The sequence below is a fragment of the Colletotrichum chrysophilum genome, assembly GCF_026319265.1.
Source record: "Colletotrichum chrysophilum strain AFK26 chromosome Unknown scaffold_12, whole genome shotgun sequence".
Lineage (NCBI taxonomy): Eukaryota > Fungi > Ascomycota > Sordariomycetes > Glomerellales > Glomerellaceae > Colletotrichum > Colletotrichum chrysophilum.
Window position 1 is genome coordinate 19 of NW_026517299.1, and position 26468 is coordinate 26486.

At 55.3% G+C, this 26468-nt stretch overlaps 6 protein-coding genes across 6 annotated transcripts; 3 read left to right on the forward strand and 3 right to left on the reverse strand.

Annotated features, from left to right (window-relative positions):
- Positions 1–1087: 1087 nt before the first annotated feature.
- Positions 1088–5019, forward strand: COL26b_002379 (uncharacterized protein; the record flags this gene model as incomplete). The annotated part of the gene is made up of 5 exons (XM_053175300.1): positions 1088–1165; positions 1239–2757; positions 2827–4635; positions 4689–4822; positions 4876–5019. The coding sequence occupies 5 exons, from the start codon at positions 1088–1090 to the stop codon at positions 5017–5019; spliced, it is 3684 nt and encodes a 1227-aa protein (XP_053040606.1).
- Positions 5020–5763: 744 nt separating this feature from the next.
- On the reverse strand, positions 5764–6621 carry COL26b_002380 (uncharacterized protein; the record flags this gene model as incomplete). Its single annotated transcript, XM_053175301.1, has 2 exons — positions 5764–6452; positions 6507–6621. 2 exons carry the CDS (start codon positions 6619–6621, stop codon positions 5764–5766), a joined length of 804 nt encoding a protein of 267 aa, XP_053040607.1.
- A 1676-nt stretch (positions 6622–8297) lies between these two features.
- Positions 8298–8858, reverse strand: COL26b_002381 (uncharacterized protein; the record flags this gene model as incomplete). The annotated part of the gene is made up of 1 exon (XM_053175302.1): positions 8298–8858. One exon carries the CDS (start codon positions 8856–8858, stop codon positions 8298–8300), a length of 561 nt encoding a protein of 186 aa, XP_053040608.1.
- A 2983-nt stretch (positions 8859–11841) lies between these two features.
- On the reverse strand, positions 11842–12828 carry COL26b_002382 (uncharacterized protein; the record flags this gene model as incomplete). The annotated part of the gene is made up of 1 exon (XM_053175303.1): positions 11842–12828. The coding sequence occupies one exon, from the start codon at positions 12826–12828 to the stop codon at positions 11842–11844; it is 987 nt and encodes a 328-aa protein (XP_053040609.1).
- A 5704-nt stretch (positions 12829–18532) lies between these two features.
- Positions 18533–19446, forward strand: COL26b_002383 (uncharacterized protein; the record flags this gene model as incomplete). The annotated part of the gene is made up of 2 exons (XM_053175304.1): positions 18533–19079; positions 19127–19446. The coding sequence occupies 2 exons, from the start codon at positions 18533–18535 to the stop codon at positions 19444–19446; spliced, it is 867 nt and encodes a 288-aa protein (XP_053040610.1).
- A 3050-nt stretch (positions 19447–22496) lies between these two features.
- Positions 22497–26357, forward strand: COL26b_002384 (uncharacterized protein; the record flags this gene model as incomplete). Its single annotated transcript, XM_053175305.1, has 4 exons — positions 22497–23538; positions 23593–24345; positions 24403–25603; positions 25655–26357. 4 exons carry the CDS (start codon positions 22497–22499, stop codon positions 26355–26357), a joined length of 3699 nt encoding a protein of 1232 aa, XP_053040611.1.
- Positions 26358–26468: the final 111 nt, after the last annotated feature.

Genomic DNA, 26468 nt, shown 5'->3' on the forward strand with positions numbered 1-26468 from the left:
ATTCCACGTCAAGCGCCACCTTCCCACCTCTTCCCCTAAAGCCGTCCTCCGGCTTGCATCGAAGGCAGCGACGGCTTCCTCCTCCTTGTCCTTCGCGCGTGCACTACCATCCCGTCTTCCACATCACCTTCCGTCACTAACGCAAGGCCCGCGCGTATCCCACACCCTGCCTCATTCGAGCACTCATTCACTCACTTGTACCTCCTTACGGGCCTGGACAGCCCCCCTGAACCTGTCCAAGGCACCCGTGCCTCTCTGATCCCTACGTGGTCCCTCCTCTCCTCGTCCTCTCTTCTGCTAAGCTGGTACCACCTGGCCAAGCCCTGGCTTGCCATAGTCAACATAGTCTCGCCCGTCCTCCACGTCGGCCGTCGCACCTCTCCATCGTCCCGACGATTCGAGGGCCTAGGTCCTGATCAAAATCTCCAATTTCACGCTTTCGTGTCAGCTTCAGCTATTGTTGTTTTCTCCTTCTGCTTCTTCTTCTTGGTCTTGGTCTTGGTCTTGCCTCGTCTGCCAGACCAGGAGGTCAGCCGCCAGCTACTTCGCAGAGCAGCTCACCTTACCCTGACTTTGATCGACCGCCCGACGCCGCCCTTTTTCGCCCCCCTTCAGAGGCACCGAGCCCTCGAGTATCCGTACCGCAAGTCCATTTTCGAAGTTTCCCCCCTTCGACGAATTACCTCAACCCGCCCAACCAAAAGTCGTACGAACCTACGCTACCTCGACGGTACCTCTCACCCCAAAGCTGCCACGCACCGCCACCGCTGCCCTGGTTCCATCTCCTGCTTTTCATCCCTCTGTGTGGGCTGGCTACCATCGCGACCCCGAGCACATCACCGAGCGCCATCCATTCGACGCTATTCTCCCGACGTATACGCCTCCTTCTGTCGAGCTCCTGGCACGAGCCGCACAGCCTGCCGACCCCTTCCCTCTTCGTCGTCCCATGATACGACTTTTCTCGGTCGATCATTTGCTCACCGACCATCCTGCTGCCGACGCAACGTTCATGATCCTCGACAAATCCCATCCCATCTGTTAGAAATTTGTCGTGACGACGTCCCGTTACGAGGACGAATTGCCCGTCATGGCTGCCGTCATGGAGGACTACTTGGAGAGCCCCATGGACGCTGACGACGTCTTCCCTTGCAAAGGCTGCGGAGAGGTATGATAGCCCACCCCCGTTAACTTCTGCCCGTCTGCGAGCACGTACTGATGGCGGTGCCCTACCCGACTAGATCCTAGAAGAGGGCAAAGCGTTCGAACTTGGTATGTCTGCTCAGCTGCTTCTTTTCCCCCTCGCCTTCCTCTACCTGCCCTACTCAGTTGCATGCTGTCCGCTCGGCGTCGTCTACTGTCTTGCGAATATCGCTATGCTATCCCCCATGGCCATGTCACCGGCAGTCTCCAAGTTCAACAATGCTAATGAGTCTCCTCCCGATGCAGCCGGCAACCGATGGCATCTCAACTGCTTCCGCTGCAATACCTGCGGCACTCTCCTCGACTCCGACGCGAACCTACTCCTGCTCGGCGATGGGTCGCTCATCTGCAACAACTGCACATACAGCTGCAGTGCTTGCGGAAACAAGATCGAAGACCTCGCCATCCTCACTGGTGACCAAGCGTTCTGCGCGACGTGCTTCCGGTGTCGCAACTGTAAGAGAAAGATTGAGAACCTGCGATACGCGCGAACCTCCCAGGGGATCTTCTGCATGAGCTGCCACGAGTCGCTCATGGCAAGACGAAGGAAAAAATCAAAAGCAGCAGCCCAGGCCAAGTCGCGGGAGAAGGACGGGTCTCCTATGATAACCGACAAGTCCTTGCCCGCCCTTCCGCCCAATGCCATACCTCCAAATGCCTTTTCCGACACTCGAGTCGACCCTGATTCTGATACACCGACTGAATTGTCACCTCGACCCCGCCCCGCCTACAGCAGAAACGATTCGTCGTCCAAGAACAGCAGCCGACCATCGCGCTCCCCTGAGCGCCCTTCAGAAAATGCTAAGGACGGGCTGTCTTTGCCCCCATCCAACTACCGCAACAATCGCAATTCGACAATCGTTGCCCCAAACAATCACGCCGGCGACACCAACGGTGGCGATGACGGCTTTTTCATCCCGGTGGCTCTGGATCCGTCACCGATTTCGAATACTGCCCCACGTTCGACGTCGGAAAACTTGCCAGGCGCTTCCAAGAAAGACAAGGATTATTTCAACAGCGTGCCTCGAGCTAGCACCGACAAAAAGAACGATTCCTCGGCTTCAACGCCGCACATTGCTTTCCAAGAGAAGGGTCGTCAGACTTCATCCGACTACGAGTCGGGATCGGTCAAGCTGCCGCTGCGCAAAACATCCAAGTCGTCGAGAGACCCTCGCGCATCAGTCAGCAACGACGAGAGGACACAAAAGGTGACCGCCGGCAAGCTGTCGCCATCTATCGATGAGTTCAAGTTGCAGGATGCGCCCAAGAGTAAGAAGTTGATCAGTCCAAGAAGCGCATCGCATTCCGCCGCCATGACCCCTGAAAGCGGAAGTGCCAAGAGCAGTGACGGTGTTCTGCGCAAAGACAAGGAGCCATTCCCGAGCTTGCCTTCGTCTGACTCTCCTCCTCGCATGGGTAACGGAACCCCGAGATCGTCCCAGGACTCGAGACAGCGAGATGAAGGCGATGTGCGACCCTCCATGGATTCCATCTCTTCATCTCGAACAGACGTGACGGCCAAGTCCATCACCAGAAAGGAATTGCCCACCCGCAACGGTATGCTCTCGAACCCATGATTTATATCGATGCAGGACGCACTGACTCTAACTTTTTCTCTCTCTACAGCTAACGGCAAGACCGTCGGCCCTGCTGGGCGATCCAACACATATGATGAGACAAGCTCATCGGGACTTTCCGCTGCCGCGCGCCCGAATATGACTGAGCACAAGCTCAGCGACACCTACATGCAGCCCCGAGCACCCCCGCAACCGCCTGGAGCTCCCGCGAAAACACCCAAACCTCCCGCAAAGGATCAGGCGAATGCGTCAAGCGAAGAGAAGATTTCGCCCAAGCTACCGAGATGGAGTGCAGGTGGCGACTTCAGTATGGACGAGGACATGGCTAGGATCCTGGGCACTGACGAAGGTTCTTCATCGATACTTCGTCGTGTGTCAAACGCCGTTCGTCATGGTCGCACCAACAGCACCGAATCCAGTCACCCTCAAATGCCTCAGCACCCTCACAGAGTTACTGGCCACACAAGGAGTATTAGCGAGACCACCCGTGGTACACCATCACCTCGCTGGCCAAAGACGCCCATCGCCGAGGATCCATCGAACCACGAGATAATCAGCAGTCCCATCTCGCTTCACTCAAGCGACGATCCAGCTCTGCTTAAGCGGCAGCTGCGAAACTCGGAAAACCGCGTGGCCGAGCTTGAGAGACAGTTCACATCTGAGAAGGACCTGAAGCGACTGAACAAGACCCTAATCGAGAAGCGCAAGACCGTCTCGGTATTGGACACCCAGACTGAGATTATGATCAGGCAGTTGGAGGTACTGGCTGGATACGTCGAACGTGCGAAGGAAACGAAGAAGCCTGTGGATCCCCGCGATCTCGAGGACTCCGCGATCAAAGAGTTCGTGCAGAAGCTTGATAAGGTCAAGCAGACTATGAGCGCCGCTATCGAGCAGCTTCACGCCGAGCGTGACGAGTTGATCGACGAAAAGAACCAGGCTATCGCCGACAGAGATCGTGCTCTGCTCGAGTTTGAGCAGCTTTCATCCAAGAACGCCCAGCTCGCCGACATGAATAACGATCTCACCCACCAGATCCAAGAACGCTTCAAGTCACAAATCGGGGGCGAACTCAAGTCACCCAACGGTCTAGGCATCTACAGTCAAAGCAAGGTGTTCTCTTCATCTAATTTGAATTTGGCGGACTCTGCCAGCATGACCACTACACTTGTCCACGAGACAGAGGAGCCTGTTGTGGAGGCCAGGCCAACCGTTGTTGATATTCGCAAGGGCCAGGTCAAGAAGTTCAACTGGAAAAAGGGAGGCAAGAGCATGGCGCAGAACGTGGCCAAGGGTGTCAACCGAGCCGTCGTCGCATTCCAGAATGATCGTGAGCGTGGCATTCACCAGCCAGGGCTTACAGGCGACAATATCGGCTTGCCATACAACATGACTGTATCTCAAGTCGAAGCTCCGAGTACTCAGCTTCCGAACAACGCCCAGAAAGGTGCACCTTCGCAACAAAGCTTTGGTTTCTTCGGAAAGAAGGCTGCCGGCAAGTCGATGTCTACAACAAATGTGGCAACACCCGCAATTGCCGAGGCACCTTCTACTTTGTTCGGCTCTGACCTTGTTGAGAGAGCCGACTTCGAGCGCCGCACAATTCCCAGCGTTGTCACTCGTTGTATCGAGGAGGTAGAGCTCCGTGGTATGGACATTGAGGGTATCTATCGAAAGACGGGTGGCAACTCTCAGGTGAAGATGATTCAGGAAGGGTTTGACAAGAGCGAGGATTACGACATCTCGGACCCCGGCCTCGATATCACGGCAGTGACGAGTGTGTTGAAGCAATACTTCAGGAAGCTTCCAATCCCGCTGTTGACGTTTGATATCTACGACAGGGTGCTTGAGTCCAATGGTAAGTTTGTTCCCGAAGCAAATCGACCCCAAGTACTGACAATCTCTTTTCAGCCATCACGGATAAGACTGAGCGCTGCGATCACCTTCGCAACGTGTTCGGTTCCATGCCTGAGCGTCACCGCGACTGCCTTGAGTTCCTCATGTTTCATCTTGCGCGGGTGGCTCAAAGAGAGCCCGAGAATTTGGTTTGTCTTCTTCACAATGGCTTAGTGCGTGGTGTAGCTAACCGGCGGCTTAGATGTCTCCCAAAAACCTGGCGGTTGTGTTCGCTCCGACAATCATGAGAGACACCAGCCTTGAGCGAGAGATGACAGACATGCACGCCAAGAACTTGGCTGTGCAGTTCGTCATTGAGAACACCCATGCCATCTTCATCGATTAAACAGTTGGCCTTGGATGGACTATTGCCGTGTTGGAAAAAGGAAACTTGTATATATCCACACCCCCACGACCTTACGCCTTCGACCGCTTTTCTTTTACCATTCCTAGCTCGGAGACGACCTGCCCCTCGCTGTCGGCCTTTGACTTTTCACCTTTGGATTTCCGTTTTTTCAGTTGACCGTTGCCACGACTGCAGAAAAAGGGGCGTTCCATGCTAGGAAGCTTTAATGATATCCACATTTCTTGCCTCGGGGCACGGAAGGAGTTTCTTGTTTCTCAACGGCGGGTTTGGGAATAAGAACCGGCGGGACATGTTTACATTCGTTGCGAGCGCACTTTTAACCCTCACTCGTTGGCTTCCGAGTGCTGAGCATGACTTCATTTGTGGCGGGGTTTTTTTTTTTTTTTAGCGAGCTGTCGAAGGGGTGGTGCAGACGATGACGCATGGTGGATGACGAAGAATGAGGATGGCTGACGGGAGGCATGATAGCTGCACACAGGAGGGGTGACATTGCGGAACAAGGGCATTTGAAGCAGTACCGTTGCAAATCAAGCGGATGGTTTAGCCATCTCATTTTCTGAGGAGAAAAAAAGAACCAAAAGCAGAAGAAGAAAAAACAAGAATCGAAGTTTTAAACCCCTCAATGCCTACAACCATATAATATGTGACGTGTGGTATCAAACTGTGTAGGCAATTGAAAAAGAAATTTACGCCGCCGTACTGTATGCGCTTCCAGGCACTTGCTCACTTGGAGTTGCCAACCATGCGCTTCACCTTCTCTAGCAATAACGAGCTCTCCCGGCCAAGCTTCCGTTGACCGTTCTCGCTGCCCTTGCGGGCCTTGGCCATGGCGCGACGGAACCTCTCACGATCGGCGACCTTGCGCTCGCGCTCCTCGCGACGACGCTGGATCTCGGCGCGACGGGCCTCGGCCTCGGCCTTGCGTTTCTCGGCGTGCTCCAGCTGTTTCTCGTAGTAACCTGGCTTGCGAGGGCGGCGAGGCTTGCGCGGCTCATAACGGTCGACGCCCGCATCGTCCTCACCGTCCTTGCCGTCTGCATCATGGTCGTCTTCGTGTTCTCCTTTGCCGTGCTTGCGCTTGACGGCGATGGTGTTTGGGTTGGGTAGCTCGCCGTCGTTGGCAATCAGGTCTGAGCGGGTCGGGTGGACTTCTGAGGGGTCGGGGCCTGATGGCGTCGGCTTTTCTTCAGATTGTTCGAGTTCTGGTGACGTGGAGTCCACTTGAGGTGCCTCTGATGTCTGTGGCTCATTCATGGGTTCGTCCTCATCGTCGCTAGAGTCGGCAAGCTGCTGCTGCTGCTGCTGCTGCTGCTTCTTGGATGACGATTGGGCAGCGAGCTCCCTCTCTTTGATCTTGGCGTATTGCTTCTTGATCTTGGCCTTGCGGATGAGTTCTGCCTTCTTCTTTTCGACTGTGAGGCCTGTTAGCGACTGAGATTGCTGTGTTCAGCAGACGGGAAACCCACCCTTTCTACGCCAGGGCCCCTCGGGCAGGTTCTCTGGGCCAACTCGGAAACCCTTGCGAGGCTTCTTGGATGCATTCGAGGATGCTGCGCCCTCGGCGGCGCGCTTAGGAGCCATTTTCCGGGAAGAGAGGGCGTGTGTGTGTGTGTGTGTGTGTTCGGCGTTGGTGAGAGATGATCTCGATCTCGGCGGCCGACGAGATACGAGTGCGCCGCCTTTCTGCTTCGGTGAGTGGATTTGTCTCGCGATTCGTCTGAGCGTCTGTATATTGAGATTTGGTCCGAGTCAGTACCAAAAGGCTCTGCGAATCCCTATGTTGAAATCCGGAAACGCGAGAGTGAGATGGCGGATGTAATTGAAGATGAAGGATGAAATTTTAGGTGGATCCGGGGCGAAGTCCCAAAAATCGAGTCCCAAATAGGTCTAGCGTGGTGACCCGCTTTGGTCAGCCAACGTCTCGTCGTTGGAGCCGCAAGACGTATTCTGCAGACTTCACCTCACTCTCCACGTCTACGATATCAGCCAACATTAACAGCACCTAGACAGGTCTCTTCGACTCTGCTTCATTTGCTGTAATTAATTTCTTCAGCACTACTTTATACCCCGTACACTCGACGCCCTGACTCGGCGGGTGTCGTAGGGACGCCTGGCATCCAAACTGGCTGGCATGAAAATGCGGCGCGAAGCGTTTTGCAGCTCCATTTCGAAAGACGTATCAAGTATTAGAAACCGACTCCTTAATTAGCGAGGTAAGCTTCTAGTTCGCGTGCTTTCCATTGGTTCATTATCGCCGGAAGCCTCATCTTTCCTTGCAGGAGAGTAGGTAATCAAGTATTATCAGCACGTTGGCCGGAAAACTCTGCATAAGAGGAACACAGGAACCTCGTAAGCTAGGCTGTAAAATCAGGAGGCATCTGGCCCAGCAAGTATCGACAGTGTTTATGGGTCCACCCTTTGGGGTCATTGATAAGGTAGGTTGCTGATCCGTGGTTCCAGCAACCCGGACAGCGAAGGCAACCACGAACCTCAGGTGCCTTCCCAACTCAACCCTCACACCCTGCTGGAACATTCGTGCAAAGGTATATGCCCCCTAAAAAAAAGGAGAGCCCCCATCACAAGTTCGGCATTGATGCGAGCCTTTGGCTCAGTCGGTAAAAGCACAGTTGGCGTGCTCATATAGAGGCCGTATAAATACCACCAAGTTCGAGTCTCTATTGACTTGTGTGTTTTCAAAAAGCTCGAGGTGGCGCGCTATCGCAGCGCGTTGTTAAACTTTTGCCTTTTCTTCGTTTTGATTTTTTTTTTGATATTTTTAGGGTTGTAAAATTATGTCGATGTGAGTTCCAGAGATGGTGATGGCGGCATGGTATTTTGGTCAGAACGAACCATTTTAGGTGGTGGGGCGGATGCTCCCTGTGCGTCTCTTGAGCAAATACAAGTCTCCCGCTTCATGAAGCCCGACCCTTCTTTCTCAAAAAGAGAGAGAAAAAAAAAAGGGACTTCATTTAAACGTTAGGTGGTCATCTCAATTTACCGTTGTCGCTGCACGCGGTCCCATTGATCACGCATCATGCTTGTCATCAGCGCCACCTGGGACATCTTCTCATCCTCGATATCTACCATTTACTTTTGCTTTTCTCCAGACTCTAATGCCGAATTGGACCGTCCTTTCATATTCATCATATCTACTCAAAATAATACCGGCCTTCCGAGGTCTACTCTATACAAAAACCGAACATCTAGATACTTCCGGCAAGCTGCAGCTTCCCTCTGCGCACCACCCTTCTCGTCACTCACAGCTTCTGCGTAACCTTCACATACAACGACTCCGCCTTGGCCAAGACCTGGCCGTCCTTGTCCTCAATCACGCCCTCGATCCAGTACTTGCGCCCTTCGACCTTTTTCACCGTAGCCACCACCAAGATGGTCTGCGGCGTCTGAACGGGCCTGACGTACTGCGTATTGAGATACGCCGTCATGTACGCCCCGTCTGGGATCAGCCCGTTGATCTTGTTTACCGGGAACACCAGCCCGATAACCTCGTCCAGAATCGTAGCCACGATCCCCCCGTGAGAGACATTGGGGTACCCGTTGACCCCGTGCCGCAGGGTCAGCAATGCCTTGACCTCGCGAATCATGTTCTCCCCAGAAGCAGCGGATGGCCGCTTGTACAGCGTTAGGAATGCCGCGATGGTCTTGTCGGTGTGCAGCGTTGTCGAAAAGAGCTCGTCTTCGGTGTCCTGCTTCGGGAACCGCGACGACGCCGTCTCGCGGACCGTCCCCGGCGCATCGATATGCGCCGCGGCCCATGGGATCGAGAGGAAGTGCTTAGCGTCTGGATTTTCCGACTTCATGGTTGCTGTGGTTGTTATTGTTCTTGCCGCCGCGGCTGGTGACCGGTGAGACGGGATTGCTGCCAAGCTGTGGGTGATGGGCCGGATCTTGATGGAATTGATGTACTTCTTGAATAATAACATGACACACGGTCGCGCCTCACTAAATGAGTGATAATGGCTCCTTTTCACCCTGAGATCGATGGCAGACTGAATTGAGGATGGGGCTGTGAGAAGTCCACCTCCGGCGTTCGGATACCGAGTGACGGTAGATGAATGGGGCCGAGGTCTAATCAGATCCATCTCCACACATATCGCCTGGGGTCTGAACTGGATAACTGGCCCGTGCACGGGGTGTTCATGTCGACTTGGGACCTTGGCTCCAACAGTTTGGATGAGGCGTAGCAACTGTCCACAGATGCGGAAACGTCTGCGCTGATCTTCATTGGCACCCTAAATGACGCGTTCTAACATCATGTCGGCAGAGATAAAACCCCCTACCAGAGATAAAACCCCCTACTCAGAATCTAAATTGTCCGATGATAATGTTTTCCAGGCTATCAAAGCATGTATCTGAAGTTTTCATTCACTGTCTTTGAACGCCCAACAGAACCGACGAGGCCTTGTTCTTCTTCCACATCAACGCTGTCTGCGGTTGATGCGTCTATCTTTCGGTTCAAGAAGCCGAGGTAAAATCTTAGGATGAGCGCGAGAACAGCTACAGCGAGCATCGCGCATGCGCAGGTTCGCATGCCAGGCGCATAGAAGGGTGCATCTCGATCCGGATACAACCTCGTCCCCACGATTGGTCCACATTGCCCAATGAATTGCATCAAGGCGAATCCACCCCCTTGCCTACTTTCGGAGGGCTGGTTATTGATGCTCCATGCGATGGTGAGTGTCACCACGTTGAAGAATCCTATCGCAGCGGGATACACAGCCAGGTAGCGCAGCGGCGGAGGCAGGCCGAATGGCTCTGAAAATGCCAAGGCGGCATATCCAGCCGCCGATGCGAGAGCGTGGAAGATTATTGGGCCCGATCGAATCTGAAATCGGTCGGACAAGTGTGCCGTCAGCAAAACAAAGAGGAAGGCCAGAAAATAAGGAGGTACACTGAGCCCCTGTGATTCCAAGCGGGAGTGACCCATCTCGTGAAGAATCTTAGGCAGAAACACGGGCAGGGAAGAGTACGCCATGTTGGTTAGAAAGAACATTGCAGCCGTCAACCAGGCCATTGGATCGCAGAGGATGACAACCACTTCGCGAAGCTTCAGACCAGGGGCCTTCTTTTCGCCACGTGTCTGATGCGGTTTCTGATGTCGAAGTCGGAGTCGTGCCACTTTGCGTTCTCGTGCCGTGAGATATGGTGCCGTCTCCGGAGTGTCCGGGATAATGTGCCAGGCAGCTACAGCTACCAGGACGGAGGGGAACCCCTCGACTAGAAAAAGTAGGCGCCACGGAGCAATTGGGCCATATTCGGCGAAATTGATAATCAGCCAGGCCAGTGAAGATGCAAAGGTTGTCGCTAGCGGCGCAGCTACACATAGTCAGTGCCTTGAGGCGGAGGGCGTTGTCGAGTCAGACGAACCTGATATGAAGATAGCAGTACGGAACGCAAGTTCCTCCCTCTTGAAAAAGAAGGACAAATAGAACGGAATCCCAGTGAACCCTGCTTCTCCAATTCCAAGTAGAACGCGGAAAAAGATGAGCATTGGATAGGACACGGCGACTGACTGGAGCGCAGCGGTCAAGCCCCATGATAAGACAATCATGGAGACGTATATATGTGCCGGAATAAGCTTCCACAATAACGACATCCATTCGAAGGCGATGTACGCGATGTAGAAGGCTCTCAGCGTCCATTCGTACCATCCATCCCAAGGCGGCTGCGATTGAAGATCCTCATCCATGCCTGCAATGCGCGCGTTGCCGATATCTGTGTGCGACATTTCATCAGCATCAACATGGCTAGAGGTGTTGCAATGGTAAACAAACTTGACCGATCCAGAAAGCTCAGCATGAACAGAAGCGCCACGAACAGAACCAACCGCCTATCGAATTTGCGAACAACTGCGCGTTCCTCATCTGGGGTGTATAGTTGAAAGCTTGAAACGGTGCTGTCGCTCATCCGTCTCCGTGAAGAAAACGAGTCGTCTTCGCCTCCATCGTCCTTCTTTCCTGCTGGGTTTACCAAGCTCTTGAGCTCATAGGCCTGGCCTCCACCGAGCTCTGCCTCACGGAATTGCAAATCCCCTTCCGCATCGTCGAGCTCGAAATTGCTGTCCAAGTCGAATTCGGCTGTTGTTTGGGCGACCGATGGCGACGGCGACGTTTCGCCGGCCCTCGAGGAGGCGTCAGGGACGCGAAGCCTCGAGAATTGGGCCATGATAAGATATCATACGTATCGATGTGTGCGAGACCGCAAGGTGGTCACGGTCCGTGACGGAGAGGAACTGTTAATTAAACCATGGAAACAGGAAAGGCTGCAGCTGGCCGACTCGTGCACCAATTCGCACGACGCAAGCAGTGTAGGTAGCCGCACAATCGCATGGGAAAAATGGGCGTTGGGGATGGCTTTAGTCCATGTTGGTGTCTCGAAGGAGCGAGCTGGGCGCGTTCCTGCTAAAATACCTGGAACAGCCATACAGCTCAGGTGAGAGGCCTCGGCCAATGACGTAGCAAGCCAACCCCTGCCATCGCAACGCGGAAAGCTGGGGTTGCAGGGGGCGCTCATTGCGGCTGCAGTTAGTGGACTGAGGGAGGACGACGATCAAGGCGGTAATAAATCATGACAGCTTTCCATCATTTTCTTTTGAATGTAAACAAATCTTTTATTATTCGCCGTCGCTTTGTGATAATGCTCCCTTCCGTAGAGTTTGCTCGGCCAGAATTGGGGATATCATGAGGTCGATGTTGCGTGGTGTTCGGGCCAGAACAGCAAATGCAACGATTACACGCACATGATAACAAGCCTTCCCCGATGCGCTCCGTAGACTAAGGGCTTTCATGGCTCGTCTTTTTTCCCAAAGAGCCTCCTGAAGCCACCACCCTTGGGCGTCTTGGGCCTAAAGTCCATAGATGGCTTCGTTTGTAATAGTGCTGGCGTTTCCCCCGTGTTCATGTTGGGGTGCTGGAAAAGGGTGCCATAGGGCAGTCCCGCCTCCTTTGGCGAGACTTGTAATTGCTGCGGGGACATTGCCGACGCGAATTGGCTGGCCGGTACGCTTGATATGTACTCCTTGGGCGAGGCTGCCGGTCTCGAAGATGGGCCTGCACTCCTGTCGCGACCCCTCGGAGTCTCGCTTTCTGCATCCCGTGGGTCGTCCTCCATCGCTTGCTCCTTGGCTGCACCCATATCTTCGGGGAAGTCGCGCACCTCGTCACCACAGACCACGACATACCATCGGATATCTTCACCACGTTGCAGCTGATCCCTCAGCTTCTCAAACCACCCTGCCTTTTTCCCCGATGTCGAGCCCTTCTTGGCCTTGTAAAACTCATCACTCGGGGTGCTGGCCATGGCCTTTGTCTCGCCCAACCGCTCTTCATAGCGCATGATCTCCTCCGCGATTGAGTTACTCAAATCGATGCGCACGACATGGTCGGCGACGTAGGCGTAGGGGCGGCTGACGTAGCTCAAATCTGTCGGGTCGTATTCTTCGAGCAGCTTCACGGCACTCCAGCTGTTCTGCAATACATCGTCCTCCTCGGGAGGCACAGTTGAGGGTGGCACATCATATTCGTTCCTGAGAACACCAGCTTTGAGAGGCTTGGACTTGTTCCGCTTCTTCTTTTCTCGTTGGGCTTCGGTATCTTCGGGAGGTGGTTCGGGGAGAAAATCGAAGAGGGAGTAGAAGGATTCGAGAATAGCGGGAGAAGAGTTCGGCGCTATGATCCATTCCGGGGCGGCATCATCGATATTTTGGACAACGACAAAAACTCGAATACTTCGGCGGTCCCAACGAAAGCCGTGACAGAGATAGGTAGGCATGGCGGATAGTTGCGATAGAGCTTGGATAGGCGGGGAGGGGTTGAGAAAGATAGGACGAAGCAGCGGATTGGTGGGGGAACGGAGGGAGCGCAGGGGATACGGGTACGATAACGAGCGTGAGGCGGTGGATGACCCCGGAGCTGGGGGGTCGGCCGGGAGCTCGAATGGCCAAAGGTTGAAAGATGAACAGGTCCTGTCGTTGGCGTCGTCTTGGTTGATGCCGTTCGGTATCAAGTTACATGAGGTCGCCTAATTGAGGCGGGCTACGCCGACGATGGCAAGTCGTGACGACGGCGGACGACGATGGTTTGTGGGTCGTGGTTGACGAGGTGGTGGTCGAGCAGAGCGGAGCAGAGCAGGGCAGCGCAGAGCAGAGCAGGCGGGCAGAGGCTGGGAGAAAGGATCAAGATGTGAAAAGCAAGACGAAAGGCTGGTTGCCGACGGGCGCTGAGAGTGGTACGCCGTGCATTATTCAATTTGCGGCCGAGGAAACATGGCTTGTCGCATCGCTCACGCTGGGCTTCGGGGCAACGTCGTGGGCACCAATGGCTCCGGACTGGGCGAAGGCGAGCTCGCGCGTTGAGTGGCCAGATGGTGAGGCGGGAGCTGGGAGAATAAGCAAAGATGAGGCCCGGTCGAGGTCGGGTGGTGCAGAGCAGAGCAGAGAGTGCAGCGAGCGAGTGATGCGAGTGAGTGGGCGTGGGAGAGAAAGAAAACAAGGGCAAATAGAAAAACCAAGTGGACTGGAATGGAAAGTGAATTGATTGAAGGTTCTCCCGGTCGTGCTCCTGCTCCTGCTCCTGCTCCATGCTGCTGCTCCATGCTGCTGCTCCTGTTTAGTGAGTGTCCTGCGTCTGGTGCTCTGCTTGCTCCCACCCTGGACCTTACGCCACCCGACCTCACCGGAACGCAACCCGGAGCTGCTGGGTGGTGCTTGCCATTCGGTGTTTTGCACCTGCTCTGGCCTGTGCCAGTCGGGTCCATCCTCTCGACACGGGAACGGGCCTATTTCTGGTACCTTGGGTGCCCAGGTAGGTATACCTAGGTATGTAAGGTACCTAGGTCAGGTCGGGTAGCTGCGACTTGCGCCAGTATCACACGCCACTGTTGGCCCACTGCCTTCCAGGTTAAGGTACCTACCTACCTTAGGTAAGTAATGGATGGAGTACCTTACCTAGGTAGGGCTAGATACCTTACTTGGTTGAGATAGGTACTTAGTCGAGGTGCCTACCTTAGGTGCCTTAAGTAATGTAGATGCCGTCAGAGGAATGAAAGAAGAGACAGATGACGCCCAACTGGACGCACTGTTGAGTGTCCTCCTTCATAAGCCTCATCCTCATGGTCCAGGGTGAGAAAATCCCCGAACGCTGCACATCACCATCTCTTGCCATTCACAGGCCGTCGCTCGCTTGACCTCAGCGTTCGAGGCCCACACCGCATGCAACCTTGCCCCGAACAGCTTTCACTTGTGCATGTCATCGCAGCCGAGGTTTACCACCCTGCCACTTTCATGTCCGTCCTACGGATACCTGAAGAGCTTTCGCCTGGACCACCTACCTGTCCCTGCCTTGCGGATGCCAATCGGCCTCGCAACCTTGCCAACCACATTGTACTGCATCGTAGGTAGGTTGCGGAAATGGTAGACTTCAAGCCAGATCCGAGGCCAGTGGATGGACACTTTACCTTCGTCACCCCCGACCAGGCACTTGCCCTCAGCCCGTGTGAGTTTCCAGGCCAATCATCACTTGCGAAATGATTTGAGATTTGCCAATGGGGGCATACGCGTTCGTCAACTCTAGCGAAGCGCGGCGGGCGGCATAGTTTCAAGAGCCCATGAAACTGGGGAAGGGAACACGATGAAGCTTAATCCCTGATCCAGTAACGTCTCCGCGTCGCTCGCTGCCTATGCAATGCCAATGACCGCTGCTGCTGCTGCTGGACGTACGTACACGGCCCTGCCCAGGAACACACTCTCGCCCACGCACCGAACACGCGGGGTAACCAAAAATCTTCCCTCCCATCTCGACCGAAATGTGTCATGCCCTATCGACACAGCTGTCAACCAAGGCTGACTGACACTGACTTTGACCGGCCCGAAGCTCACATGCACCTGTTGAACGCACAGTCGTTGACACGTTCCTCGGAAACCTCGACGAGTTTCGCGGGGTAAGCATCAGTCCAGTTGCTGCGAGACATGCCTCGCAACGGCTCAAAGAAGCACCGCAGCAACACTGGCACTCATAATCAACGCGAGAGCCACTCTCGTCAATGTCCGCCTAGACCCGCTAGGTGGGGCCGATTCAGACGGCGCCCCTGTTCGGGAAGCTGTCTCCGCCGGCTGCGACGCGCCGTCCGTGGCGCCTGCGGTGGCACTCTTCAGCGAGGTCGTCGGCTCCGAGGACTCGGTCGGCGTCGGGCTGCTGAAAGGCTGGCACGTCTGCGTCCTCCACTTCTCTGATTCCACCGATAACAGATACGATGCCTCCCGCGCACCTCCCTTGTTAGCACCCAATTTGTCCAGTCCAGCGGTAATAGCCACGACGACCGATCGTGCCTCCACGAAGCACATATTGACGGGGCTTCTCGCACCCGTCATTGTAGAGCTGCCCGAGGTGGTCCCCACCGAACACCATCCATATTGATCTGAAAGAACATCGTCGCTGCCGGTACCCAGATCGCAGCTCCAAAACTTGGTCGTCCCTGCAGTTGCCGTGTTGGTCCCCGCCCAGAGAGAGCCTTGGTGATGGGTAATGTTGACCGGATAGTATCCCTCATTCTGACATGCTTCGTTTGCGGTAGGGCAAGCGACCTGGTAGGTTGTGTCTGTTGGGTCATAGCTCACGACGGAGGCCTCGAGACTGCCTGTCGGATGAGAGTCGTAAACGAAGAAGAACCGGGCTGGCGCCGTGATGGAGGCTGTCGACTGCGCATTGGCAATTGAAAGGAGCCCTGCGCCCCAAAAGATGAGACGAGCTCTCTGCATCGTCGACCGTCAAGTTGCCAAATGGTGCTTGAGAAGCACGTGACTACGGCGGGCGATGTCTTGTAAGGGAGACGCAATGGCGAAAGTAGATTGAGCGCATTGCAGGACTTTGTATCATTCGTAAGCGTCCCTCACACGCAGGCAGTAGAGGTCATTTCACGAAGCGGCCAGGGTCGCATTGCCCGACTTGTGAGGGACTGGATGCCTGAACAGGCTTACTAGGCAAATACCCCTTCCGCCAAGGTAAAAAATGAAATGATCAAACTTCGTCTGAGGTTTCTACACCTAGGTTGGCGACGTGATGCTCATGGTTCTTTCTTCGGCCAGAAATTGCAATTCAAATGCGATCAAGCCGCCAGTCTCGAGTCAACGGAGCGGAGGGGTGATTCCCTCCGACAGCACGTCCAACAATCACATCGAGACAGTCTGTGGGCTTTATGAACATGATGGCTGACAGCCGAGTCGGCGATTCTGCCCTTGTTCACGACCTGTCGTCCACTTCTTTCTCTTGGCGCCTATTCGTAGGCTCGGGTTGGGGAAGGTATCTCCAGTGGAGCCAGGTTACAGTGAAAGAAAGCTCGATCGGAGAGGGTGTGTTGAATCCCGGGATTCTGTGCTGCCTAGATGCTATTTCCAGGGGCCCAGGCACACTGATTGGACGCTTCGCCTCGTAAAGCCACAAATGGCTTGGCCGATTTGGCGGGGGCTGCGGGGTCTGGCGAGACTACCTAGGTAACAACAGAAACAGGGGGCTAGAAGCTCAGGCCAGCCCCAAGGTGGCCCTCCTCACACAGGGTCATCCTGGAAGAATTGCCCATCTTTTCATCCTTTCATAGCCAGAGCCTTCTTGCTGCTCCCGCAAGTAGAAAGAAAAGTCGAAAATCTGCAGATTATTGGGAAATGTCGGTCAAGAGCCGGGACCGACGAGGTGATGTCGTGTACATTGGTAGGTCAACGATTGCCGGGAGGTTTTCTATTGATCCTTCAGCCCGTCTGACCTGCCTGTTTTCCGCCCCCCCCTGCTGGGACAGAGAAGGGGCTGAAGAAGACGAGAGAGATAGGATTCCATCAGCCAAGACGAACCTGACAAATGCGGCAACCCTTCCACGAACCGCCGTTTGTGATAGGTCCCTTCGGAGACGACCACACCACCCACATGACTCTGTGCCTTCTGCCGGCGGGACGAAGCGAGGGGAGGAGGAAGAAGGTATTTTCACGACCAGCCCTCCATGGCAGGGCGTTCTCGAGACATCGTAGGGCCGGAAGCGTGGCACTTGGTGCAGCACAACGCGCAGCGGGAAGGGCTTAAGCTGCTCATAAAACGATAGCGGGTGCGCCACAACGGCGCCAGAAACAAACATAATCACTCAAGGCAGACGGCGCCTCTCCCTTCGTCCCATGTCTAATCTTGGACTCTTCCTCAACACACCTGAACACCGCGGCCACGGAATGTCAAAAAGAAAGACTGTCGCCCCAAGAACCTGGCTGACAGAAAAGATAGGTAGGGTTGCAATAGGCACGCAACTGCTACGACTCTGAGCCAAAGGTAGGGGCCCACAACCCGTCCTCAACTTCGGAATCGTACACTACGAATACCTAGCACATGGGTCCCCTTCCGCAGCCGGTCAGCGCTAGACAGCCCAGCAACGCGATGTCGTGATGCTCACCTTTTCTGGATGGAGATTCTACTATGACCCTTCTTCATTGGCCATTTCCCGTCACCACGGTTGGTCCAGGGGGGTCTGTCTCCGGTGTGGCATCGTAGGACAAGGCATCGCCGGTTGATATTCTGCAACAAAACCAATTTCCGTCATGAAGCTGGAGGGTCGATCACGGTCACGTTGAACAGCCAAGACATGCACTCGCTGGCAGTGGCATATTGCACAACCATGACAAGCTTTTGTGGCTGGTTTGGGACGACTCGCTCACGTATTTGCCTACTTCGCGGCTAAGTCGTTAACGAAGCGCGTCCCAGGCTTCTACCATTCAAAATCTCACCACGGACGATATCCGTACCACCGTAGATTAGAAGGATGTTTAGCGCCGGCCTTACAAACCATGCCGTGCACGACCAGCCCGTTCATCTTAACCAAGCTTTTTTTCTCACCCTGTCCAACCCCGGCTCAGCTCGTCTAAGACAACATCGGTAAAGAGCCAGCCAGGCAGCCGGCATATCAAACCTGCCTACGCCTGCAAGGTGATATGGATGCTGCTGCTGGTCTCGGCCCCCGTTCCCGCAGCCCCCCTGCAATACTTCGCCCGCCGAGTGTGTGTATGGATGGCGATCATGGATTGGATCCCGCTCTGGACTGGCCCCCTCGACTAGTGTAGCAAGCTAGGCGTAGCGACTGTCTCTCCTTATTGTCCACATACTAAGTTGACCATCAGCCCGAAGGATGGGTAACACCGCCGGGGGTGAGGGAGGGCACCAAGTTGTCAGATTTTACTGCAGCTTGGGCTTTAATGTCTTCCCATCCGCCGCTCCTTCGGTTCTTCTCGTTGGTCTAGCTTCATGTCTCCCGTCCCACAACTTGCCAATCCTTTCAGCCAACAAGCACCGCCTCGCCTTTCTTGTATTGCTTTCTGTATTTCGAGCGGGCTATATGAGTAGAGCGGAGTACATAAAAATGGCCCCAGTGGTGAGTCGCCGATCTCCTTCTGTCCTTTGGCTTCCTCAAGTCTTCAACCCTCAGCCAAGACGTGTGGACTGTCCGTACTAAGATGTCGACTCCTCAGCATTATGACGAAGGCCCCGAAGTGGCACCTCATCAAGCATATCCCGAGGTGTACCATCCTCCTGCTCAGTCCTATCCCACCTCGCCCCAACCGCAAGTTGTCACGCCGATAAAGAGAGAGGACTCGACTTATGGAGGAGCCTACGCGTCAACGGCAGTTGATCCGTCAGTATATGGCGGCACCGCGGACCATCGTTCGACGTATCATGCACCTGGAGAGTCTGTCGCACCGCAGAAGAGCAGGAAAACCGTCTGCGGCTGCACGTTCCTCGTCTTCATCCTCTCCATCATCATCGCAGTGTTGGCCGCGGCCGTCATCGGTCTGGCAGCAGGAACAGGCGTGGAGGCGAACCGGGCGAATGATGCACTCGATAAGCTCGCGGCCCTCGAGGCTTCGGCTAGCACACAGCCATCTACGACGGTTACGGTGACGGCGGCGAGCGCTTCGGCGACGGCTACTGGGTTCGCTTCCATCTCCAACAATTGCTCCAACAAGGACGAGACGACGACGGGACAGACGTACACCACGGACTGTAAGTTCAATTCCGAGAACACGTTTCGCAGGACCCCCCTTTGACAGGCATGGCAGTCTTCAACAAGGTGACTTTCACCATGTTCTGCAACTCCAACGCCCCTAACGCCCCGTTGATGTCGCTCTTCACCGCCAACTTCAACAACTGCATGGACGCCTGCGCTTCCTTTAGCTCATCCGAGGCCGGCTTCAACGGCAACGCGACGTGCGCAGGGGTCAGCTTCATTCCTCTGTGGACGACGAGATCAGGCGCGGTGGAGGGCAAAGCGCCTGGCAACTGCTACCTCAAGCCGGGCCCTCAAAACCGGACGGCTCTCGAGACGCCAAACATCGGCACTGAGTGCCACGCCGCCATCCTGAACTCGTGATAAGAGGCGGGGAAGCAGGTTGCGTCCGGGGTTAGGGTATCGTTCGGGGTCGGTCAGCGCGCGGGGGCTTCTTATTCTATACCTCCTTGTCATTGCGATTTTCATGTGTACTATCAATTGGTGGCGAGACACTCAACTGGCGGTGGGAGACAGACGACACGCCACAAAAGCTAATGATGAAAAGGATTGAACAACCAAAGCGTACGACTGCCGCCATGGTGAATCCTTGAATGCCGCGCCAGGCGTTGTCTTTTCAATGTCCGGGAATAGCTCAGAGGTATGATGCCGATGAAAACGACAACGACAGACGTAGCGGCGGAAAGGACTAGGACATCCAATGGGCGCCAGAGATCAGAATGAAGCCGAGGACAGCCAATAACACCGGTGCCACCAGAAGAATGAAAGAGATTCCGAGAGCGACGTCAACGGCAACGGTCCGTCATCACCTCTTGCGGCATACGATATTCAGTCCAACCAGGTTTGACTTCGAATGGCGCGTCTGTGTTAGTGAATCACCGCCAGCCAGCTCGTTAGCTCGTTTGCTCGTTGAGTATGCAGGCGTGAGCCACACAGCATAGGCTTCCCCAGCAGTCAGCAAACACAGCTAGGCGTCGTGCGCTTCCAGTCGTTCGTGGCCGGGGCCTCTCTGGAGCTTGCATGTGACGGAGATGTTGACAGAGATGTCGTAAGGAAACTGCGCCAGGAGATGCCAAAGAGTGGTCTGCACAGAGTACGGTTGGGGACGGCAACACCTTCCACCATGATCCAATTGCTTCGTCGATGTCCTTCTTTTAGTATGGGCAGGTCGTCAGCCAGCCACTCAGCTTACAAGCCGTTGGCATGCTGGCTAGCAAGATGAAATGTAGTCAAGGTCGAGTCGCTCTGTATTCCGCGCAACATGGAATTCGCACCGTCGTCTCCGCGGCCGATCAGACGCAGCGTTTCGAGGTTATCCACTTCAAACCGAGGCTGAGCGACGCAAGCCATTACTGTCGGCTGAATGCCTTTGTGAAGTTAGACCTGGGCCAACCAGAATCCAACGGCTCTCCGACCTCGCTGAGAGTCGGCGAAAAGGCCAAGGACAAAAAGGGCTTTGTTCAGGCGTGTGGCACGGCGGTGGGGTCCCCCGAGTGGGTGATCCGACGTTAGCGCAGGCCGAGACAGGGCCCGAAGATGACCTGGTTTCATTAAGACGGCGGTCAGCAGCGGGACGGGATGCGGTCGTCGGCATAATATGGTCATTCATGCCTCCCCCAGATGAGCGCGGAGAAACCGCAGCGTGTGTCGCGGGGCTCTGCGGCGAGACGAGTACGGAGCGGAGAGTAGCTCGCTACCCGAACCGGGTTCAAGCCTCGATGGGGATGAAGGAGTCATCTTCGCTTCTCCAGGGCACTTGGATGGTTCGCGATGCCGGCTAATGTTCGTAGAATCAGGCCATGTTGGTATGGAGAAAGGCGGCACCGGCGGTTGTCTTTCCGCCAGGAACACAAAATTGTGTCTTCGCGACATGGCGCCACAAGTCCTCGGCCCCAACCTTGACTCGCATGGGAGGGAAGGGAAGGAATGACCATCTTCATGTGCTTCTATCCCGAAGCCGAAGCCGTCCTTTCGACAGTGGTTGCGGTGCGCGGGTAGGGAACCGGATGCCGCCCCGAAGAAAAGCTTCGCGCTTGTTTCCTCCAACAGACAATTAGCGGCGAATTTTTCTATTGACCGGAGACGTGCTGTCCTGGGAGGATGGCTGCAGAAGGCGGGTCAATTATTAATAATGCACGTTACACAGGTCGAAGGCTTCAAGACGCTCAGCAGCGATGTAGGCTCGGTAAAGGCACACCGAGGGTTGGCCATAGGACCTGGCTCAACCGTCATTGTGCTGACGGCCTCACCGTCAGACGGGCATTTCGAACGCCCATCAACCATCAACGAGCAGAATGAGCAAGGGTACGGCAGGCTGCGTTGCAGCCTACCTACATTGGACACGCCAACCAGGTAGCGGGGCAGACCACCGAGCTGCAGCCTCTGTGCTGCATTGGCATGTTGAGTTCGTCCTGTGCAGCGCTGGCTGCCAACCTAGAAATGACTTGAGACTTCTAGAAAGGACCCTGGGATTTGAGCCGGACTACTATGGTAGGCGCAGGAATGACCACCAAAGTCCCCAAGCGCTTATGATGGTCCAAGTGTGTGTACATCGACAAGAGGCACTGCTGGGATTCGCTTGATTTTCAACTCAATTGCAGCCCATGAAAGAAAGGCCTGTACGAGGCGGCCGACGTCGAGGTTGGCTATCTGCAGCCACCTAGGTACCTACCTACCTTACCTACACCAACCACGACTCCGATGTCGACTCCGCAGTTCCTTCCCTCCGCAAACTGGACCTGATGTGAAGGAGGCACGGAGGCACGGAGGGAGGGACACTCGAGGCTGCTACTTACCTTACCTTAGCACCTAAAAGTCCAAGCGGCACAGGCACCCACCACCCCCGGCGCAGACGTAAAGGTGGGGGCGTCCCCGTCCAAAGGGTGTAGACTTGTCGAGCGAAGGGCGCACTCTTGACAAGTTGATGCACACGCGACCCATACAGACCCCGGTCCGGTCTGGCGAGCCAACCCAGCCATTGGTGACTCCCACTTGGGAACACCCATCGACGCGGGAAGTCCAGCTGGCTTGACCTCGTCTTTGCTGCGAAACTGCGCGAGGCTTTGAATAAAAGATTTCGATGCCAGGAACCAGTTTTCCTCCGTCTTTTTGTATCCTTCATCTTTATACCAATTCCTCCTTTGCCTCCGACCCCTCCTCCTGTACTGTATTTGTCAAGACGCCGCCAGACCCGGACTAGCCTTCCGATTCCATCATCTTGTCTGCTCCGGCAGTCTTACAATTGGGCGGGGCTTCGTTTGCTCTGTGGCAGTTGACATTTGACAATTGACAACGCTCTTGGTCGCGACGCCCTGCCGACTTACATCTGCAGGAGCCGCTCCATGACACCGACGCCCTTCCGCAGGTCATCCAGATCGACCAACCGCGCCCTTCATTAAGGGCGCTCCCTAATCATGACAACCATCCACGAGGACATGGACGAGTTCGTCAACTGGGAGGCGGCCGCCGCAGAGGTGGGCGACATATTCAACATGCCCTCCCAGGACGTCTCGCCCACCGACCCCAACCTGGATCTCGTATTGGAGAACGTGGATGACGACGACTTTGGCTTCTTCGCTCTTCAGCACTTCTCGGCAGAGAATGCGCCGGGTGCCCTGCCTTCGGACAACAACACCCTCAGCCCTCTGGACGCACAACTGACCAGCGACATGCACCAATCTTTCAACACCAACTGTACCTTCGATAAGGAACAGTGCGACCAGCTTGAAGATTGGTGGGTCGCCCCAGACTTTCCCTGCGATAACTGCACCCTCGGAGGCTACCAGTGCAAAAAGATTCGAGAGGGTCGCTACAAAAACTACTGCACTTCCTGTGTCGCTCTGCGAAACGAGTGCAGCTTTGCTACCCAGCCTGACTTGTTCCAAATGGACAATCTTCCCAAGAACCCCTGGCCCACCATGGGAGACCATCCCAGTGCCATCCCTCAGGAGGATGGTGCAATGCCTGTTAGTATCCCGGGCTCATCGACGCCAGACTTACTCAAGAGCCTGGGCACCTCTTCAGAGGAACCTGCCATGCCGGTACCTAACAAGTCGGCAACTCCAGCCAAAATTGGCGCCCGTTTCTCGAGGGAATCGGTACGGATTCTCAAAAATTGGCTCTCTACGCACACTCGTCATCCTTACCCCAGTGATGAAGAGAAAGAGATGCTCCAACGTCAGACCGGTCTCAACAAGACCCAGATCACCAACTGGCTTGCCAACGCCCGGCGTCGGGGCAAGACACAGGCACCTCGCTCCACATCACCTCACGTCCGCAGCAGCTGGACCGGTCCCATCGACATTCCACAGAGACGGGGCACTCCCGCTCCGGATGGCAGAACGAGCCGCATGAACCCACTGGAGCGTTGGGTGGACTCTCCGCCCGAAAACGAACCTGCCACCGTCACAGCTATCGCCCGCGCCGTCGCTTCCAGCTCGGGGGCCTCTTCATCAGGTACATACATACCCACCATACATCTCGGCCTTTGCGTGTACTGACTATCCTTAGGCCTCAACAGCCCTTACAGCTTCAATTTCACGGATGATGGGTCGGGTAGGTCCCAGTGCAATGCTTCCTCGGCGAGCAGTGTCGGCACTTCACACTCGTCGGGCGGCTCGTTTGCCTCTGCCTATTCGCATGCCTCCCGCGGATCTTTTGGTTCGTTTGGGTCCTTCAACCGCGGCCGCAGGCGTCGCAGGAGGCGCGCTGGTGGCAAGCCCTCCGACGCGAAGACGTCCCTGGCCACCCCTCTCAAGACTTTCCAGTGTACATTCTGCACCGAGACGTTCAGAACAAAGCACGACTGGCAACGGCACGAAAAGTCTCTCCACTTGTCATTGGAGAGATGGGTATGTGCCCCTGACGGACCTGTGGCTCTCAACCCGCAGACGAACCAGCTGTCGTGCGTCTTCTGCGGCGAAGCCAATCCCGACAGTGCCCACGTCGAATCACACAACCACACGGCATGCCAGGAAAGAACTCTTGAAGAGCGCACCTTCTACCGGAAGGATCATCTCAACCAGCATCTGCGCCTAGTTCACAACGTAAAGTTTGTGGATTGGTCTATGAAAGCATGGAAGGTTGCCACGCCAGAGATTCGGTCGCGTTGCGGTTTCTGCGGAGTTGTACTCCCGAATTGGACTTCTCGTGTTGAACATCTGGCAGAGCATTTCAAGACTGGTAATACCATGGCGGACTGGAAGGGTGACTGGGGTTTTGAAGCACCGGTGCTCTCAATGATCGAGAACTCCATCCCGCCATGTATGAGACCCCTCAGATATCCCGTAGACCAGCTTCCGACGTCTAACTGGTAAATAGATCTCATTGACAATGAACGAAACACTCCCTACCCGTACAAGGCCAGCGGCGCACCGGCAGAGAGCCCCAGGAGCGCTTATGAGCTCATCAAGATTGAGTTGGCGTACTTCATGCAGAACCACTTCGACAAGACCGGCCGCATGCCCAGCGACGAGGAGATGCAACTAGAGGCGTGTCGTATTATTTTCGCGTCTGAAGTCTTGTCCATCCGAGAGATTTCCTACCCCTTCTCATGGCTGCGTGATCTGATCATGTCGACGGAGGAAATCATGCGACAAGCCAAGTTCGGTCCGATGCGTTCGCAGATTGAAAACAGACTGTCCACCCTGAAAATTAACGGCAAGGACAACTTGTTCGAGGTCTGCCCGCTCGAAAATCAGCTTCACGAATTCGTCAGAGCGAAGCGTCTGTTGGGCCTGACCGCCATGGACGAAGAGCTCCAGGAAGAGGCTTGTAAGATTGTGGGACGCATCGAGGAAGTTTCGACCACTCCCTCCGATTTCATCGCCAACTGGCTCGTTAAGATGATCTACACCTCGACCGACTGGCTGGCCAATTTCCGACAGCGCGCACACCTCCCCCGAACCGAAGACATTGTGAACGCGAACGAACGGTCGACAGATTTGACCAAAGTCGACTCGACCATCCACAACTATAGCAGACTGGAGCGCTCGTTGGCGGACTACATGAACTCTCAGAGGGCGCTGGGAATCGAACCGGACGATGCCGACTTGCAACGACAAGCTCGTATCATTATCTACGAGTTCGACGACGGCTGGAACCAGACTGCTGCCGATAACCTGGAGTGGTTGGCTGCTTTCAAACAGCGCCATCAGTTCAGTCCCTCTGCCTCTGGCTCGAGCTGGACTACCTCTCCGGAGGCTCAGTTGGCTGTAGGAGGAATTCAGCTCTCCGTCTCGGAGACATCGCCATCCCATATTTCCACCGGCAACGCTGCTTCCAGCCTCATCTGCCCGCAAATGGCGGACCCAGCCATAGGAAGTTACGCTGGCTCCAACTCCAACAATTCCTCCTATGTTAAGACCGGTCCCTTCTTCTTGAACGACGCAAACTGCTACCGACGTCTTGCCCGAGAACTCGGTCGTTGGGTTGCAGCCACCATGTCCCCAAACAACCCGAGCTCCCACGTCCCCACCGACGCGGAGATTCAACACCAAGCTCGTTGGATTCTATACGACGAGTAAGTATCTTCACACAGTCTCCTGAACATTTGATGCTGACCACAATCCAGTGACGACCCATGGAACCAAACCGCAGCCGACAACGCAGAATGGTTGCAACGCTTCAAGCGTGACGCCGGCATCACAAAGGACCCCGGTCCAGGTCTCCCTCCTGGCGACTCCTGGTCCCTGTCACAGGGCGGCACCGGCTTCGCGCCTCCGTATGCCTTCCCCAAGGGCAACATGGCCCCCTTCGCCGACAAGTCGGCCAACGTCCCCATCCGGGACGCGCGCATGTTCGACACGGACTCGGCCATCCTCAACAAATATCTCGAGACGTTCAAGACCCGCTACGCGAAGCCGGCGACCATTTTCTGCGCCCGCGAGCTGGAAGACGGTCTCGTCCGCTTCGTTGAGACGGAGTTCGCTATCACGGGCACTTTCCCCAGCGACGACGCCCTCCGCGCGCAGGCCAGGCTTATCCTTAAGCAGCCTACGACTGCGGCCGATGACCAGGTCTTGTTGGACAAGTTCAAGGGCTGGGTGTCGACGAAACAGTCTGAGCAACAACAGCAGCAGCCGCAGCTATCGGCCTCGTCCTCCACCGCTGCCTTACCCTCTGGCATGGACTTGACCATCTCCGACGCGGAAATGAACAACATCCTGAAGGAGATAAATCTGGATTTCAGCGCGACGGACCTAGCAAGTCTTGAGATGAGCATGGGGATGGACTTGGGCGGCGGTGCGCCTCTTGGTGGGGGCCCTTCTAGTTGATCGATTCTGATGCATCATTGAGGCGGCGAATAACGAAGACTTGAACGACTATTTCATATACAGATACACAGGATACGGGGATGGTTTACTGGGTAAAGAGAAAATCAAAAG